The sequence below is a fragment of the Papio anubis genome, chromosome 7 (assembly GCF_008728515.1).
Source record: "Papio anubis isolate 15944 chromosome 7, Panubis1.0, whole genome shotgun sequence".
NCBI lineage: Eukaryota > Metazoa > Chordata > Mammalia > Primates > Cercopithecidae > Papio > Papio anubis.
In genome coordinates this window covers 106109813-106127630 of record NC_044982.1, presented here as the reverse complement: position 1 = coordinate 106127630, position 17818 = coordinate 106109813, and the positions used below count along the sequence as shown (strand labels likewise).

General features: G+C 39.3%; 1 protein-coding gene across 7 annotated transcripts in view; it reads left to right on the top strand.

Annotated features, from left to right (window-relative positions):
• LOC116268620 (ADAMTS-like protein 3) overlaps positions 1–17818 on the top strand; it is a 128850-nt gene that overhangs the window by 99908 nt on the left and 11124 nt on the right. For all 7 annotated transcript variants that reach the window (XM_031668420.1, XM_031668417.1, XM_031668418.1 and 4 more), the window contains 4 exons: positions 4150–4332; positions 5996–6112; positions 10973–11156; positions 14573–14771. In XM_031668420.1, coding sequence (XP_031524280.1) covers positions 4150–4332; positions 5996–6112; positions 10973–11156; positions 14573–14771 — 683 coding nt within the window. The remainder of the gene's footprint in view (positions 1–4149; positions 4333–5995; positions 6113–10972; positions 11157–14572; positions 14772–17818) is intronic.

The window sequence follows — 17818 nt, the reverse complement described above, 5'->3', positions numbered from 1 at the left end:
AAAAGTCATGCTGATGTATCTTTGGGATAGAATACGGTTTTCTTCTAGTAAATGCATTCTCTAGTTTATTCATTTATGCATTCAACAAACATTCACACATCTAATCTTTGCCAGGCCTGTACTCATGATCTACTGAGGAGAACTGAGATTAATGCAGTAATAATGCTATAAAAGAGAGCGAATAATAAGAGTGAATTAAATAATATACGAAAGAGTAGATGGATGAATGAATGAATTGATCTCACACATATCTTAGAGCTAAAAGGGACCCCAAGAGAAAATTTAACAAGAAGTTAAATCAAAGACATGTTTCTGGGCTCTATTATTAACTTTTTAAAAGTTGGGGATAGGTGATGCAGATAATACATTCAATCAAAAAACAAGACACTATACCATGAAAAGTCTGACTTCTGCTCCTGTTCCCATGCTTTCCCACATCTGCACAATATGTTCCTCCTTGCAGGTATCTTCCCTGTTTTTCTTTCCAGTCTACATGAGGTACAGCTTCTGTGCTCCAGTGGCATCCAGTATTTTACCTTTATTGCATGTGCTTATCCTCTTATCTCTTTGCATTGCAGTTGGCTTTTTTGATGCATGGGCCCACTCTAGATTAAGGTCCGTGAGGAACTTAGTTCATCATTATATCCTTAGCATTGCCACAGAGTCTCATATAGAATAAGCACTCAAATACACATTTTTCAAGTGAATGAAATAATGGCAATAGTTGTATTGCATTGCAAAACATAAGATATGTAGCCAAAGCTGTACTCAGAATAAAATTAATAGCTTTAAATGATTTACTTTAAGCAAATTAAATGTTAACCTCAAAGAATTTTCTTGTAGGCTAGAAATAGAAGGAAATTTGTGTACCAAAAAAAAGTATCATGCTTAAGAAAGAAACATTAGTAATATTTCCATTAAAGTTGGAAACAAGACAAATATACCTGCTGTCTTAGATCACTGGGGCTGCTATAAGAAAAATGCTATAGACTGAGTGGCTTATAAACAACAGAAAATTTATTTCTCGCAGTTCTGGAGGATGGGAAGTCCAAGATTAAGCTTTTCATGTTGAAGGAGGTCCAAGATCAAGATGGGGGTGGGGAGGGACACAAATATTCAGTCTTACATACCTGCTATAGTGGTTATTGTTCAGCATCGTTCTGGAGACACAATAAGACAAGAAAAAGAAATCAGAAGTATACATATTGGAATGGAAGAGCAAATTGTCATTATATGCAAATGATATAATTATTTACCTTAAAAAAGATAAGAAAATCAATTAGAAAAACTATTCAAAATAATAATAAAGTTCAGTAAGATGACTAGAAATAAGGTAAATATGCAGATGTGTATAGCTTTCCTAAGTGTTGGCAATAAACAACTATAAAATACATTTTTAAAAATCTTGTTTACTGCAACAACAACAAACTATAATGTGCATAGGAATAAATATATTAAGAAATGTAAACATCTACCTATATTGTGGTTAAGAAAGGTTCTGAATCAAATTTTGCTGGTATAAATCTCAGATCCAATGTTTAATAGCTGTGACCTTTCGAAAGCTTAAACTTTCTGTATGCATATATGTGTAGAAGAAAATACTAAAAAAGATACATGCACATGTGATTAGCATCCCTTCTGCTATTTAGGGCCAGCCTAGTTTTTATAACAAAATTTAAAACAAATCTCTCAGTGTATTGGTTTTCTATTGCTGCTGTAACAAATTAACACAAACTTAGAGGCTTAAAACGATACCCATATATCATCTCACCGATGTAGTGTAGGTCATCTTGGCACAGAATAGCTGAACTCAATGTTCCACTTAGAGTATCTAAGGCCAAGACCAAGGTGGTTGCATGGCTGCATTCCTTTCTGGAGGCTCTGGGAATAAATCTGCTTCCAAGCTTCTACAGGTTATTGGCTGAATCCCTTATCATTTTAGAACTGAAGTCCCCATTTGCTTGATAGCTGTCAGCTGAAGGCTACTCTCAGCTTTTAGAGGCCACCTGCACACCCCAGCTCAGGAACATTTTATCTTTAAAACTAGCAGTGGTGGGTCGTGTTGCTCTCACACTTTGAATCTCTCTGAATTCCTCCTCTGCCTCATCTCTCCTACTTTCTCTTTCTCCATATGTCCCTGATAGCTTCTGTCCTTCTCTTCTGATTTTAAGGACTTACAGAATTACAATGGGCCCACCCAGATATCTCCCCATTTTGTGGCTGGCTGATTAGTAACCTTAATTACATCTGCAAATTCCCTTCACACCAGTGCCTAGATTGATATTTATTGAGTAACCAAAGGATGATAATCTTGCGGCAATGTCTTTAGAATTATGCCTACCATACTTGAATCATACAAAGCCACAGGATTAAGGACAAAAAGTCCCAAGGGCAACCATCTCAGTCTCCAATTTTTAAAACTTCAAATAGTATATCTGAACATAATGAAGTTCCTACTCTTCTTTCAGATTCCTTTCACAGATGCCACAGTTGAAATCTAAAGTGCTTTGTCCAAGGCTACGGAACTAATAACTATTGAGAATGAGAACAAAGCCTCACCTCAACCCAGCCAAGATAGTGCTCTTTCCCCTATGCATTTCCACTTCCTCTTTGAATAGAAATTTAGTGTTTTTTTCACCTTGAGTTTTCAGGCAATACCTCAGTGCCAATATCAGTCTTGGGTTTCTACAAGTAAATTTAAGCATTTCTAGATCATCAGTTTCCTCTAAAGCCACACAATGACTTCCTTAAGAGACTTGAATATTCAGCTTGATGTAATGGACAGAACTGGACCTGAAGTCAAAAGGCTTACCAGGTTCCTCAGTTGTGAGATACAGCTGGCAATGACTGCCTCCCAAGAAATAGGAATAACTCTGAGAATTCAAGTGTCACCATGTTCGTGGAGCATGCATTTTGCCTACTGTAAGGTGTGTTGCACATGTCATGATAATAGTGGTGGCATCTTTTTTTTTTGTAAGTCAGAAAACCATGCCATTTCTTCTCCATTCTCACTAGCCAGAGCACTGCAAGAGGAGAAAACATCCCCCAAAACAGTTGTCCAGAGCAATCTTGGCATCATCTGAAGCTATTCCAGCTCTTAAGAACCAGATGAAGTCAGGTGCAGTGGGAGGCTGAGGTGGGGGATCGCTTGAGCACAGGAGTTCGAGACCACCCTGGGGAATATGGTGAAATCCTGTCTTTACAAAAATTACAGAAACTAGCTGGGTGTGATGGCTTGCACCTGTAGTCCCAGCTACTTGGAGGCTGAGGAAGAGAGGGTCGCTTGAGCCCAGGAGGTTGCAGTGAGCCAAGATTGTGCCACTGCATTCTAGCCTAGGTGACAGAGGGAGCCTCCATCTTAAAAAAAAAAAAAGAAAGAAAGAAAAAGAAAGAAAAGAAGAAGAACGAAATGAAATTTCTCAGTTCCTCTGAATCTTAAATTCCACAGCCCAGCAAAATGCTAAGACTTCTTAAGACTTGGGAAAAGAAGTTCTTTCAATTCCTCATGTTCTCCTCTGTGTCCAGGCTCCTGCAAGGTTGCTTACAGTCCCTGCATCTCACTGCATTGACCCAGAATTGAAACTCAGCACTTACTTTTGCTCCTTGAAGTTATCCTCTTTTACAAAGAATTAATGAACTCTGTTTCCCTGGATGTTATATATTCTTCCTGAGGGAGGAATGTTTCATTGCATATGAACAGCAAACAACTTAAAGACCTCTAGGAGATATTTATGTTTTCCAAAGACTTCCTTGTGACAACCAACCCTTGGGAATTTCTCACTCTGTCTCTGCCTCCACATTCCTCCAGCTTCACCAACTCCTTCGTTCCAACCACACTCCCACTACCCTACCCACCTTCAAAATTCTCTCCCTTCCCAATACAGAGCAATCTCACTCTCCTTGGCTTCCATTCCATAACTTACATGTGTAAACCAGTCACATGCTCCATAGACCGAAGCTCTTTGCTTTAAGAGGATCCTCCACCTGCCATAGAGTAGCTATAGAAATAGAAATAGCCATTTTTCCTATTATATATAATTAAACCCATATGCTGACTTATGGTCAAAACAGTGAATGGTATTTGTCAAGTGGTTCTGTGGCCCTGTTCTTAAAGGAATTGCCTTTGTTATATTTGTTTTTGTTCCAAAGGTGTCCCTCAGCCTAATATAACTTGGTTGAAGAGAGGAGGATCTCTGAGTGGCAGTGTTTCCTTGCTTTTCAATGGATCCCTGTTGTTGCAGAATGTTTCCCTTGAAAATGAAGGAACCTACGTCTGCACAGCCACCAATGCTCTTGGAAAGGCAGTGGCAACATCTGTACTCCACTTGCTGGGTAAGTGTCAAATTCTTATTGCTCCTTAACTGCCTCCTATAATATGCACAAAGTAGGCCCTGGTTTTGTTGATTTTGGAGTTGAGGAGTGAACAAGATAGACATCAGATGGTTTTAACCGTTGCTACCACTGCCTGCTTAAAAACGAGCACTAAATTCTAACACCCTATTTTACCACCCCGTATCCCCAGCACCTAACACAGATGTTAGTGTTTTGTGTGTGTGTGTGATTTTTTTTTTAAATGGAGTCTCGCTCTGTCGCCAGGCTGGAGTGCAGTGGCACAATCTTGGCTCACTGCAACCTCTGCCTCCTGGGTTCAAGTGATTCTCCTACCTCAGCCTCCAGAGTAGCTGGGACTACAGGCACACACCACCATGCCCAGCTAATTTTTGTATTTTTAGTAGAGATGGGATTTCACCATGTTGGCCAGGATGGTCTCAATATCTTGACCTTGTGATCTGCCTGCCTCGGCCTCCCAAAGTGCTGGGGTTACAGGCGTGAGCCACCGCACCCAGCTAGATGTTAGTGTTAAGTAATGGTTTTATGAAGGAATGAAATTGAACCGTTGGCAGAATTGGTATTAGAGTATAGAATCCATTGCTAAACCAAGAGGAGAAAACATGAAAGAGATTTCTCCATCGCTTTCCTTGTGGGCAGTTAGAGGAGCCCAGAGATATAAAGAGATGGGGGGTGCCAATACAGGGAGTTGGAATAGCTGTCATGCACAAAGCATTTTGGTGCACATTAATTCTTGTGATACTTATGATAGCACACTGTTGTGGGTGGTATTTTTTAATCTCATTATATTTATGAGGAACCTTGGGATCATAAAGAGTTTGGACTAATGCCCAAATATGTAGTCTGCTCTTTTGGTGCTCTTCCTGCTACCCTTCATGGACTCTTAGTACTGACAAAGGCAGTGGTGTGCCACCATGTGGCTCTTTCCAAAAAGCCTCTGTGATCTTCCAAAATCTTGGAATGGAAGAGTTGCAACAGATTGGCTAGGCTAACCCTGTCTGGTTCTTGAATGATTTCTCCATGCTCCCCGAGAAACCCCCAGCCTTGTTTCTTTCTTCTGCCCATTTCCACTAATGAATCTGCATGCTTGTCTCACTCCTACCTGGCATACTTCTTCTTGCAGGAATCCCCTCAAACCAAGCAGCTCATGACTTTGGTAACTTGATGGAGGGATCAAATCACAGCATTCCTCCACCATCCTCTGCTCTTATGCACAAGCTTCACAACCTTCCTAAAAGCCCATACTCCTCACCATGCAAGCCTAGGGAACAATGCCCATTCTCTTGCTCCCAGCATTCCTCTTGGAGAGGCAAAGCTCTATCCAACCAATCTGCTTCCTCCAGTCCCTTTTGGAATTCTGTTGAATACATTTTTTTCATCTTGCAATTTAGGCTAGAAACCCTGGAAACATGCAGAGATGCCATATGCTAGCACAGTGAGTAACTCTAACTAAACTCCTATAACACCCCACACATCCATACTCACACACACCTTCCAGACCCGTGATCACGAGCTTGAGTATCCAGGAGCACAGTATTATTATAGAGGACTCATTTCCTAGTAGCTGTCTTTAAGAACACCCAAGCTGGACCAATAATTAGACAATGCCTAACTGGTAAAAAGTGCTACTTTTTTTTCTTCTCAGAACGAAGATGGCCAGAGAGTAAAATCGTATTTCCCCAAGGACATAAAAAGTACGTTCTCCAGGCAACCAACACTAGAACCAACAGCAATGACCCAACAGGAGAACCCCTGCCTCAAGGTCTGGGATTTTGACCTTTTCAGATTTGCTATGTGTGAGGCATGTGTAAGGAAAAGGATTTAGCTAAAAGACCATCTGTGTTTTTCACTTTGCAATATGTAAAATTATTTCTAGGCAATTGGCCAGCCTTTCTCTTGACCCTCAGTCTTTGGTGGTTCAACTTATTCTTTCCATATTGAAACACTTTTTAGAAAAATCCACTCCTGAGGAAGCCCACAGAGCTCGTATCTCAAATGTGTACCATTATTTGTGATAATATAGATATTGATTTCCAGTTTCAACGCTATTGCCAATTTGGTAAATATTAATAGATATTAATAGTCTGCTATGAGTATTGGAATTGATTTTTTCATTGTTCTTTTTTCAAGACATAGTTTTCCATACACACCAACTTTGTTATGCATCAGTGCTTAATCAGGAGAACCTAATCTAAGTATTACAAGCTTGTAAAACTCTGCAGAAGGCCAAGGGATCAAGGTAGAGTTAAGAAAATCAGAAATGCTAGAATCACAGGAAGCCGTTACTGATCATCTCAGCTCCTTGTAGCTCAAATATGGGTAAATCGCAGGACACAAAAAAACTCCTTTTTTTTTTTTTTGAGACGGAATCTCGCTCTGTCACCCAGGCTAGAGTCCAGTAGCACAATCTCGGCTCACTGCAAGCTCCACCTCCCGGGTTCACGCTATTCACCTGCCTCAGCCTCCCAAGTACCTGGGACTACAGGTGCCCGCCACCACACCCAGCTAATTTTTTGTACTTTTAGTGAAGACAGGATTTCACGGTGTTAGCCAGGATGATCTCAATCTCCTGACCTCGTGATCCGCCTGCCTCAGCCTCCCAAAGTGCTGGGATTATAGGTGTGAGCCACTGCGCCTGGCCACAAAGAAACTCCTTTTAAACCTCATGTTGTACTCTGTCTATTATACAGGAACAATAATGGCCATGTCATTTTCACCTTTTAAATCTTGAGCAGTGCCTCTCATTTGCATAGTGTATAATGCAGAATGTAACTACAGGTAGGGATTTTAAGACATGTAGTTTCTAGGCTTTCACTTCCTGAGATGCAAGAGAGAGCACAGAAGGGGAAAACAGTGTTGAGCTGCCAGTCAGCAATCCATCACGTTACTTATGACATCATTCTCTTATGGTATTTGTATATTTCTTCTCCTCTTTTAGACATACTACTAACATTGTTGTATACCCAAATATCCATTCATTGGACTTTCAACAAATGTTTTCCCAGTGCTTACTCTTCCCAGGTCTGGGGATGCAGAGATGACCTCCTCCTTGAGAAGCTCACAGTCTGAAGAGGGAGGCAGTCATGTTAACAGATACTGTAAAGCACTGTGACAGGTTCCATAATAAAAAGATGACCAAAGTACAATGGTAGCGCCGAGGAAGGGGCCCTACCTCTCTCTAGAGAAGACAACTGAGTTTTCATGTAGGTCATGATGTTTGCTCTGGGAAGAGGAAGGAGGAAATTCCAGTCAGAGAAACCATGGTGTGTTGCATGTGGCATGGACATGAAGATCAAAAGAACTGCCTAAAATAAATTAATGAAAAACAAAAAGGATATGTGTGAGGCTGAAGCTGTTGGTGAAGGTGAAGCCTTTGGAATAGTCAAACTCTTGGTTTATTGGAACTACCTGCATTGTTCTGCCACCTCCTACACGCACACACACAAACATATGCCCAAATATACAACCACACACATACACATTGTGGAATGTCCCAGCCCTTCAAAGGATCCTAAGCTTAGCATTTCAGAGACTCCTTTATTAATTCAACGAATATTGGTTGCATGGCTAATATTTCACATACCCTGTCCTAGTGTTGAACAGGGTAATGTTTGTGGTCTTGACATTCCAGTAGGAGGGATGCATAAGAAACCAGTAAACAAATAAATATTTAAGATATTTCTCAGTGGTAAGGGCTATGAGATACACAGTGAAGGGAGGAAGCCACTTTAGTGAAGACAATCAGGATAGGCCTTCTAAGAGGTTATATTTGAGCCCACGCCTAAAGGATGAGGTGAAACCATTTGTGCAGAAAAATAAGAAAGAAGCAAAGACCATAAAATTGGAATAAGGTTAATATGGCCTCAGAATGGCAATAAGATTCATGTGACTAGGATACAGTTGAGGGAGAGGGAGAGGGATATGAGATGAGGTTGGAGAGTGGCTGAGGACCAAATCGTTCAGAGCTTTGAGGTCTAAGGTAAAGACTCAGGAGTTTACTCCTAAACCATGGGAGGTCATTGAGGAGTCTTATATGGGAGTGATATGGCATGATCTGCTTTTCAAATGCATTTGTGTCAAAAAGCACTAAGTAGAAAACAAAAAAAAATTATCAAATTGGACTGACTACATCAAAATTTTAAAGATCTGCTTATCAAAGACACCAGTAAGAATAATGAATACATAAGCCATAGACTGGGAAAAATATTGGCAGAACATATGTCTGAAGAACTTATATCTAGAATATATAAAGAACTTCTACAAGTTAACAATGAATATCCCTCACCCCCACCCCCTACACACACACACACAGTGGGCAACAAGCTTGAACAGGCACTTCACAAAAGATGATATATAGATGGCATCAGGGAAATGGAAATTAAAACCTCAGTGACATACAATTTCATACCCAGCAGAGTAGCTAAAAACAAAAAGACTGACAATGCCAAATTAATTGGCAAGAATGTGAAGCAACTGAAACTCTCATGCATTGCTTAGTGTGTAAAATGTTTAGACCACCTTGGAAAAAGCTCCTAAAAAAGTTAAGCACGCACCTACCCTCAACCTAGCAGTTTCACTCACAGGTATTTACCTGATAAAAAAAGTGTTCACAAAAAGCTTTGTTCAAGAGTGTTCAACTTATTGATAATAGTCATTGACAGGAGAATAGATTAAAAACTATGGTATATTTATACAATGGGAACATTATTCAGCAATAGAAGAAAATGAAATGAACTACTGAGATGCACAATGATATAAGTGAGTCTCAAAAACATTATGCTAAGCAATGTAAGAAACCAAAGGCTGGGCATGGTGGCTCACACCTGTAATCCCAGCACTTTGGGAGGTCGAAGCCAGTGGGTCACGAGGTCAGGGATTTGAGACCATCCTGGCTAACATGATGAAACCCTATCTCTACTGAAAATACAAAAATTAGCCAGGCGCAGTGGTGCATACCTGTAATCCCAGCTTCTCAGGAGGCTGAGGCAGGAGAATCACTTGAACCTGGGGAGGCAGAGGCTGCACTGAGCCGAGATCACAGCACTGCACTCTAGCCTGGGTGACAGGGTGAGACTCCATCTCAAAAAAACAAAAAGAAAAAAATAAAACCAAATACACAAGAGTACGTATTATGTGAAGTTCAAGAGTAAGTAAAACTAATGTATAGATAGAAATGGACGAGTTGCTGCCTAAGAGGGGAGAGCAATTGATTGGAAAGAGGCAAGAGGGGGATGATGAAAATATTACATACCTTGCTTTGGATCATGGTTATATAAGTGCTTACAATTGTGAAACCTTGTAAAACTGCACACCTAAGATCTGATCACTTTATTGTATATGAATTATACCTCAATAAAAAAAACACACATTTTAAAAGAAATGCACATGTCCTGCCTTGAACTGCCAAGGTATCTTTGTGAAATGTGGCGTAACAGTCAGACATACTTGGGATCCAGTCTAGCAAACAAGTGACAGACCTTGGGCAAGTTACTTCATTTCATTCAGTTTCTGCCTCTGCAAATAAAAATATCAGCTTCACAAGATGATCTTGAAAATTAAATGAAAAATTGATTATAAAGTGTCTAACTCAGTACCTGTCACCTGGGAGGTTCTCAGTAAACGTATCTACTTTGAAAAAATTATTTTTAAATAAACTGTAATCCTGAGTGTCCAACTAAAAATATATTTTACATTTTTGCTTTGCAAATGTTGCCATGTGCAATTTAAAATGAACTTCAAAAATTAAAAGGAAAAACTTGAAAACAAGTGAGAGAGATGTGAGAGAGCCTGTGGACACAGGCTATGTGAGAGAGCCTGTGGACACAGCTGGTAGCTATCAATTACTTGCAATTATTACAGGAAAATCTGGCACCTTCTGTGATCACACACAAATCCATCATCATCATGTCCTACCTCATCTTTTGCTGAGTGTCAGCAGGGAAGGGAAAGGCTGTTTGGAATAGGGACTAAAATTTTTAAAAAGCTGGGATTACTGGAGGTGGTCAGCTTCTACTCTTATAAAGGAAACTCCTATGTTTATCTCTTCAGATGTCTCTGTGACAAATTGTTTATGCAGTTACAGGATCAATCTGAAGTTTAGATTAAGCATTAATGGAAAAATAAGAACAGAACTCAAATGCATCTTTAACCTTACTGCTTAATCCCTAGTCCCTGTTCCTCCTGCTAAATCATCTTTCGTTTCTCTGCCTGATCCACTTTTGAGAAATTGAACCCATTAGGGCGTCCCCTAGAGAGGCCCTCCTGTCTTGTCCTGTTGGCTGTGGTTAGAGAATGCTGAGGAGGCAGCCCACTGCTGAGAGTGCCTTCTCTCTCTCTGGGATTTTTCTGGCAGACCCAGCTGGCTGATGATAGTCCCTCTCCAGGCTGTGATCCAAGGACCCCATTCTGGCCGCCATTCTCACCAGTTATTACAGTAAATTAGTTGAGGGAAAATAAGATTTAGAGGACTCCCTTGCACTATGAGATGGCTTTCTCTCCATATGCTACTTAAAGAACCAGACTTAACCGAAAAACATCTCATGGTGGTTTTTGGCTGTGTCCTCTCCAGCTCATCATCATTTCCCTTTTGGGGCTGTCATGATATTTTGTTTTCTTTCTGCAGAGCCTTTTTGGGAGCCTGGTAACTGGTCACATTGTTCTGCCACCTGTGGTCATTTGGGAGCCCGTATTCAGAGACCCCAGTGTGTGATGGCCAATGGGCAGGAAGTGAGTGAGGCCTTGTGTGATCACCTCCAGAAGCCACTGGCTGGGTTTCAGCCCTGTAACATCCGGGACTGCCCAGCAAGGTAAGTGAAGTCACTCTTCGTATCTCACCAACACCAAGTTTTTGTTTGTTTTGAAAGGTGCAGTTATTTGGATATAATAATTCAATAGTTAAGAATTTTTTTATCACTTACTGTATACTAGGCATCCTGCTAAGTGCTTTACATGGATCACAATGGCCTGGGAGGTAGATGTTGTTAATTTCCTGTTTCATAGATGGGGAAACTCCCCTAGGCCATACAGTTATTAGGACCAGAATTCAAACTGCGATAGCCTGAGTTTAGAGCCCCTGCTCTCAATCACTACCCAGATCTACTTCCTGCACACACAGTCCTATCAGTTCCTTAAGACTTTAGTGAGGCTAATTTCTTGGTTTACTTAGGTGATAATTCAGTGGGCCAGAATCACCAGAGGCACTAGTTAAAAACACAGTTCTCTAGATGTGACTTCTGGAGGTGAAACCGTTAATAAGCTTTCTAAGCAATAGATGATACAAATTAGTAATTTTTAAATGTACAAAATCCAATGCATGGTCTCCAGCAAACATACTCCATCCCCAGTATTTCAGATCTTTATGACTACATCCTAGACTCCCCTCTTTCTCTCACTTCCATCTATTCTTATCCATTTCCACTGTTACCACTAAAATCCAAGCCATAATTGTTTCTTACATGGACTACTCCAGGAGTCTCCTGGTTCTCATCTCCCTCCCTGGAGTACTCTGTCCACTCTCTAAGAATACAGATATTTGAAACAAATTCATCATGATGGTTCTCTGCTTACAACCCTTCACATTTCTCTTAGGACAAATGCCAAAATTCCCAGCACTGGGGTTGTGACTATCTTGTACATCTTTTTATCTCATGTTTGAAATAGTGCCTAGCAATAGTAGGTGCTCAGTAGATATTTGCTGACTGACTGAGTAAATGAGTGGAGGAATTGAACTCCCTTCATATTTGGGCCTTGGGCTGTCTCTTTTATCACTTGTCTCTCCCACACTGGTTATTTGATCTCCTTTCATGCTGGTTTTTTTTTTTTTTTTTTTTTTTTTTTTGTCCCTTAGATGTGCTATTCTGTTTCCTGACTCAGAGCCTTTGTGCATACTGCTCCCTCTGCCTAGGACACTGTCCCCTCTCTCTTCACTTAATCATTTCTGTTCATCTATATACACCTCAATACATGTTCAGGGAAACCATCCCTGAGCTTAGCCCTCCAAAGTAAATCAGCCTTATGCTATATGATTTTTAACTTCCTTATCATTCTTCATAATTCTTACCACAGTTGTCTGACTTGCTCTCCCACTAGACCATAAATTCTATGGGGAGTAAATCCACAGATGTTTTGCTCAACAATTTATTCCTAGCACTTGGCATAATGTCTGCTCATCATATATTCCCTGTAAATATCGATGAAATCAATCAATGAATGATTACAACACAGACCCTAGCAGATAGTTGACCAAATAGTACCAAAATCCACAGTAAAAAAAAAAAAATTAACAAATAAAGAAGCATTTGTTAAGTACAAACCAGTGAGGAAGATACTATCATTTTACTGAGAGAAACTGGAGGAATGTTTAATATTATACAGCTCACTACCCTTGGGCAGATATCCACACTAGATCCAGTCACCTGTGCCTTGGAGGAGACTGGGAGGCAGGGTCACAGTGTAAAGCAAAATGGGTGCCTTGGGACATATTCTTAGGAGGGCTATCAATATTGCAGGCACCCTAACTGATAGGTCTTCCAGTACTCTTTGTAATTCTCAAAAGGAAGATCTCATGCTAAGGTCATCCCTCAGAAAGCAGCAAACTCATGCTTCAGTAACTTGGAGTAACCTGATTGAGAAAGCTGTTTTATGGCATTTCTTGATTTTCAAAACATGGAGAGAATCCACATTGGGAAGTTTGTCAGCAGTCTTGTTTCTCAAATATTCTAAAGTCTTTGCACACTCCTAGAATAAACAGTTGCACACTTTCATACCTAGAAGAGACCATAGAGATCATCTAATCCCAGATCCCTCTACAGCAAGGCTCCTCAACATTTCCATGCCATGCCTCCCTCTGGTGGTGTGGAGAAGCCTGTGGATACCCTCCTCAGCCTCCCAAAGTGCTGGGATTATAGGCGTGAGCCACCATGCCCGGCAATATATCAGATCTTTAAAAATATTTCAGTGGCCGGGCGCGGTGGCTCACGCCTGTAATCTCAGCACTTTGGGAGGCCGAGGCAGGCAGATCACGAGGTCAGGAGATCGAGACCATACTAGCTAACATGGTGAAACCCCGTATCTACTAAAAAAAAAAAAAAAAAAATCAGCCAGGCGAGGTGGCGGGCGCCTGTAGCCCCAGCTACTCGGGAGGCTGAGGCAGGAGAATGGCGTAAACCCAGGAGGCAGAGGTTGCAGTGAGCCAAGATCGCATCACTGCACTCCAGCCTGGGCGACAGAGCGAGACTCCATCTCAAACAAACAAACAAAAAAGATCTGATATAGCTTTGCTTCTCTATTAACACAAAAAATAACAAGATATAGTTGTGCTTTAATTTTAATATGATGATGAGTATAAATTATATTTTGAGATACCTATCATAATTGTAATGTGTAAATATCTATTATTTCTAATGGTAACAAAATCACAGGTACTATTAATGCTACTGTACTTGTGGCCTATGTTTCTATAATTGAAGGAAATATTAAATTTCAATTAGAGTTTAGTGACAATAAAAATGTATTTCTTTTTCCATCCAAGTATGTGGTTTCCTTGGATAACCATGGACATCAGGTTAGAAACCCCTGCTCTGCAGTCTCCCAACAACATCTTTGTCCCAACAGACAAAGCACTCAATATCTCAGAGGTGTCCAGCTCCAAGTTCAGTCTCCTATAATCATTAAAGCATGAACTTTAGAGTCAGATAAATCTAGAATTCAATCCCAGCTGTGCTGGCAGGTTAGTCATGTGGTTGTAGCTAAGTTATTCAATTCAGTGGACATCAGTTTCTTTTCTACAAGAATGAGAATAACATGAGAATTATACAAGCTAACATGTAAGTATCTTGCAGGGTGAACAACACTTAGATGCTGGAAATATTTTTTCTTCATTTTAGTTTCAGAGAATTGAACTCCACATTTTTGAAATTTCCTCCTAAATTTGCCCCAGCTTTACAACCTCTAGGGCCACACAAGTAACAGCTCTTCATAAACCTGAAGACAGCTGTACCCCATTCCTATAGAAGTCATCTCTATGTGATGACACTGTTGCACCCGAGTTAAAGAAGGTCTGAGAAAAAGGCTGGGAGTCATCTATGCTGCTTCCCATTCCCATACAGACATGTGACAGCCTAAGACAGCCATGGTGCTGGGATCAGCTTTTTCCTTTGATGAGACACCCCTCTAAGGTCTGGCATACCAGTCCTTACTAAAGTCCTGTAGTTTTTATTCCTAGGTGGTTCACAAGCATGTGGTCACAGTGCTCTGTGTCTTGCGGTGAAGGATACCACAGTCGGCAGGTGATGTGCAAGCAGACAAAAGCCAATGGAACTGTGCAGGTGGTGTCTCCAAGAGCGTGTGCCCCTAAAGACAGGCCTCTGGGAAGAAAACCATGTTTTGGTCATCCGTGTGTTCAGTGGGAACCAGGGAACCAGGTAAAGCTAACACATCTAGTATGTGGACAGCACTATCTGGAATAATCACCTTGTTTCCAATAAACTACTTTTGGGGCAGGGGGGCAGGAATCTGATCGGTCTCTGAAATAAATGTATGTCTTTGACCTCAAGGTTTACATTTAGAAATCATAGTATCTCTGTCTTCCAGTACAAAAGTGAACCAAGTTTGGGTTCTTTGAATGCAATGATGCCATAACAGAAGCTCCAAGGTGTAGACCAGTTTAGGGCAGTAAGAATAAAAGCAGCCTTCAGGAAAATGAGAAAGGGAACATTAGTGGGATCTACACAAAAGTCTCAGAATCTTCGTCCCAAATGCCACTTTTAATAATGTTATAATAAAAATACTTAGGAAAATGTTTAATGTGTAGGAATCCATAAATAAAAATGTAACACATTATTGAAACACATAAAAGTTGAACAAATAAAAAACGTATTATACTCCTGAATGGAAAATCTCAGTACTACGAAGACATCGATTTCTTTAAATGAATTTATGCATGTAATACAATTCCAATTAACATCGCAGTAGAACTTTTTTTGTGGAATTAAAGAGAATTCTGACATTCACATGGAAGATAATATGACAATAAAGACAATAAATTTTTATTTTAAAAAAGTTCTGGAGGTATAGAGAGACTTTCCTCATCCTATGTCAGAGCATGATGCAAAACTGTCGTAAGTAAAATAGTACAGCATAAATGCAGAAGAGACACAGTTTATATTGTATAATCAGAGCACAGAAACGGACCAGATTGACTTTAACATTTAAAGGCAGTTAATCACAGGAGAAAATATTGTTTTAAAAATAGAAGATATAAAACTACAAAATATTTTTCAAAGAAACTAAAGAAGATCTAAATAAATGGAACGCTGTAAGACTTATTATTACTAGTAACACAATGCTCCTGAAATTTATCTACAAATTCAATGTGATTTCTATCAAAATTTCATCTGGTTTCTTCACAGAAGTTGACAAACTGATCCTAAAATTCATGTGGAAATAGAAGAGACTGAATAACCAAAACAAATTTGAAAAGGAACAAAGTTGCAGGAATCAGACTTCCTGACTTGAAAACTTACCAAAAAGCTACAGTAATCAGGATAGTATGGTACTGACATAGGATGGACATATAGATCAATGAAATTGAGTCCAGAGATAAACTCATATATATATATATGTTTATATCAATATATGTGTGTGTGTATATATATATAAAAATTGATTTTCTGTAAGGTTGAGAAACCATTCAATGGGGGAAGAATAGTCTTTTAAACAAGAATGCAGAACAACTTCCAAAAAAGGAAGTTGGACCCTTTACACCACATACAAAAAAATAACTTAAAGTGAATCAGAGAGCTAAATTTAAGAGCTCAAACTATGAAACTATTGGAAGAAAACATAGGTGTAAATTTTCATGGCTTGGATTAGGAAATGGCTTCTTAGATATAACAACAAAAGCATAAGCAACAAAAACAAAAATAGGTAAATTGGATTGCATCAAAATTAAAAACTTTTGTGCTGCAAAGGACACCATCAAGAAAGTAAACAGACAGCCCATAGAATGGGAGAAAATGATTAAAAACTGTATATCAAAAAGGAGCTTATCTCTAAAATATGTAAAGAATACTTACAACTCAATAATAAAAACACAAACTATCAGCAAGATATACAAATGGCCAATAAGGACACAAAGAAATGCTTTACATTAGTCATTAAAAAATGCAAAGCAAAACCACAATAAGATACAATTTTAGGCTCACTGGGATGGCATTAGTCAAAAAGCGATAGTGACAAATGTCAGTGAGGACGTGGAGAAATTGGAAGCTTCATGCTGCTGATGGGAATGTAAAATGGTACAGACACTTTGGAAAACACCCTGGCAGTTCCTCAAAATGTTAGATTAGATCTACTATGTGACCCAGAAATTCCACCCCTACATATGTATCCAAAAGAAATGAAACATTCAGGATCTATATCCTAGGGCAAAAAAATACAAATAAGAAATGGAACATATGTCCACACAAAAACTTGTACATGAATATTTGTTGAAGAATTAATAATAACCACAATGTCATTAAGTGGAAACAACCCAAATAACATTACCCCATAACCATAAAAAAAAAGGAAACAATTGGTGAGGTGATAAGCTGTGGTACGCTTGCACAATTGAATATTTGACTATCAAAAGGAATGAAGTACTGATATATGCTACAATAGGGCTAAACCTTGAAAACATTATGGTAATTGAAGGAAGACAGATGCAAAGGACCACTCTGCATGGTACCATTTATACAAAGTGTCCAGAACAGGGAAACTTATAGAGACAAAAAGTAGACTAATGGTTGCTGAGGCCTAGGGAAAGAGGCAATCAGAGGAATTAGGAGTGACTGTTAAAGGTATGGAGTTTCTTTTGGGGATGATGATCATGTTCTGAAACTGATTATGGTAAAGGTTATACAACTGTAAATTCCATTAACATTCAATGGCAAATTGTATGGTTTGTAAATTGTATCTCAATAAAGTGGTTAGCCAAAAAAGAAAAAAAGGCAGTATAAGAGAAATTGGCTAGCTAATGTAAGAAAAATAAGTAAAATCAGAGCACAGACTCAGAACATACACCAAAATGAATTCTAACTTGATTAAAGAGCTAAGAAAGTAAGTAAATGCAAGTTCTGAGCACAGACTCAGAACATACACCAAAATAAATTCTAACTTGAATAAAGAGCTAAGTGTATAAGTAAGTAAATGCAAGTAGAACTATCATGATAGGAAAGACCTTTTTAAGCATAAAAGAAATTATAAGGACAAATTAATAGGTATTATTGTAAATAAGTAAAAATTGTAAGAACTGAATGTCAAAATTTTAATTTTTTCCTGTAATTGAACTCACCTTAGCACACAAGTCATTTTTGCTCACAGCAGAAAAACCCAAACTTGGCAGACATTTATGGTTTTAAGCATAGTCATTTCCAGACTTAAGCCCAGTTGATTCAAGATTTGCCCTGTCCTTTTTTCCTTCTCCCCA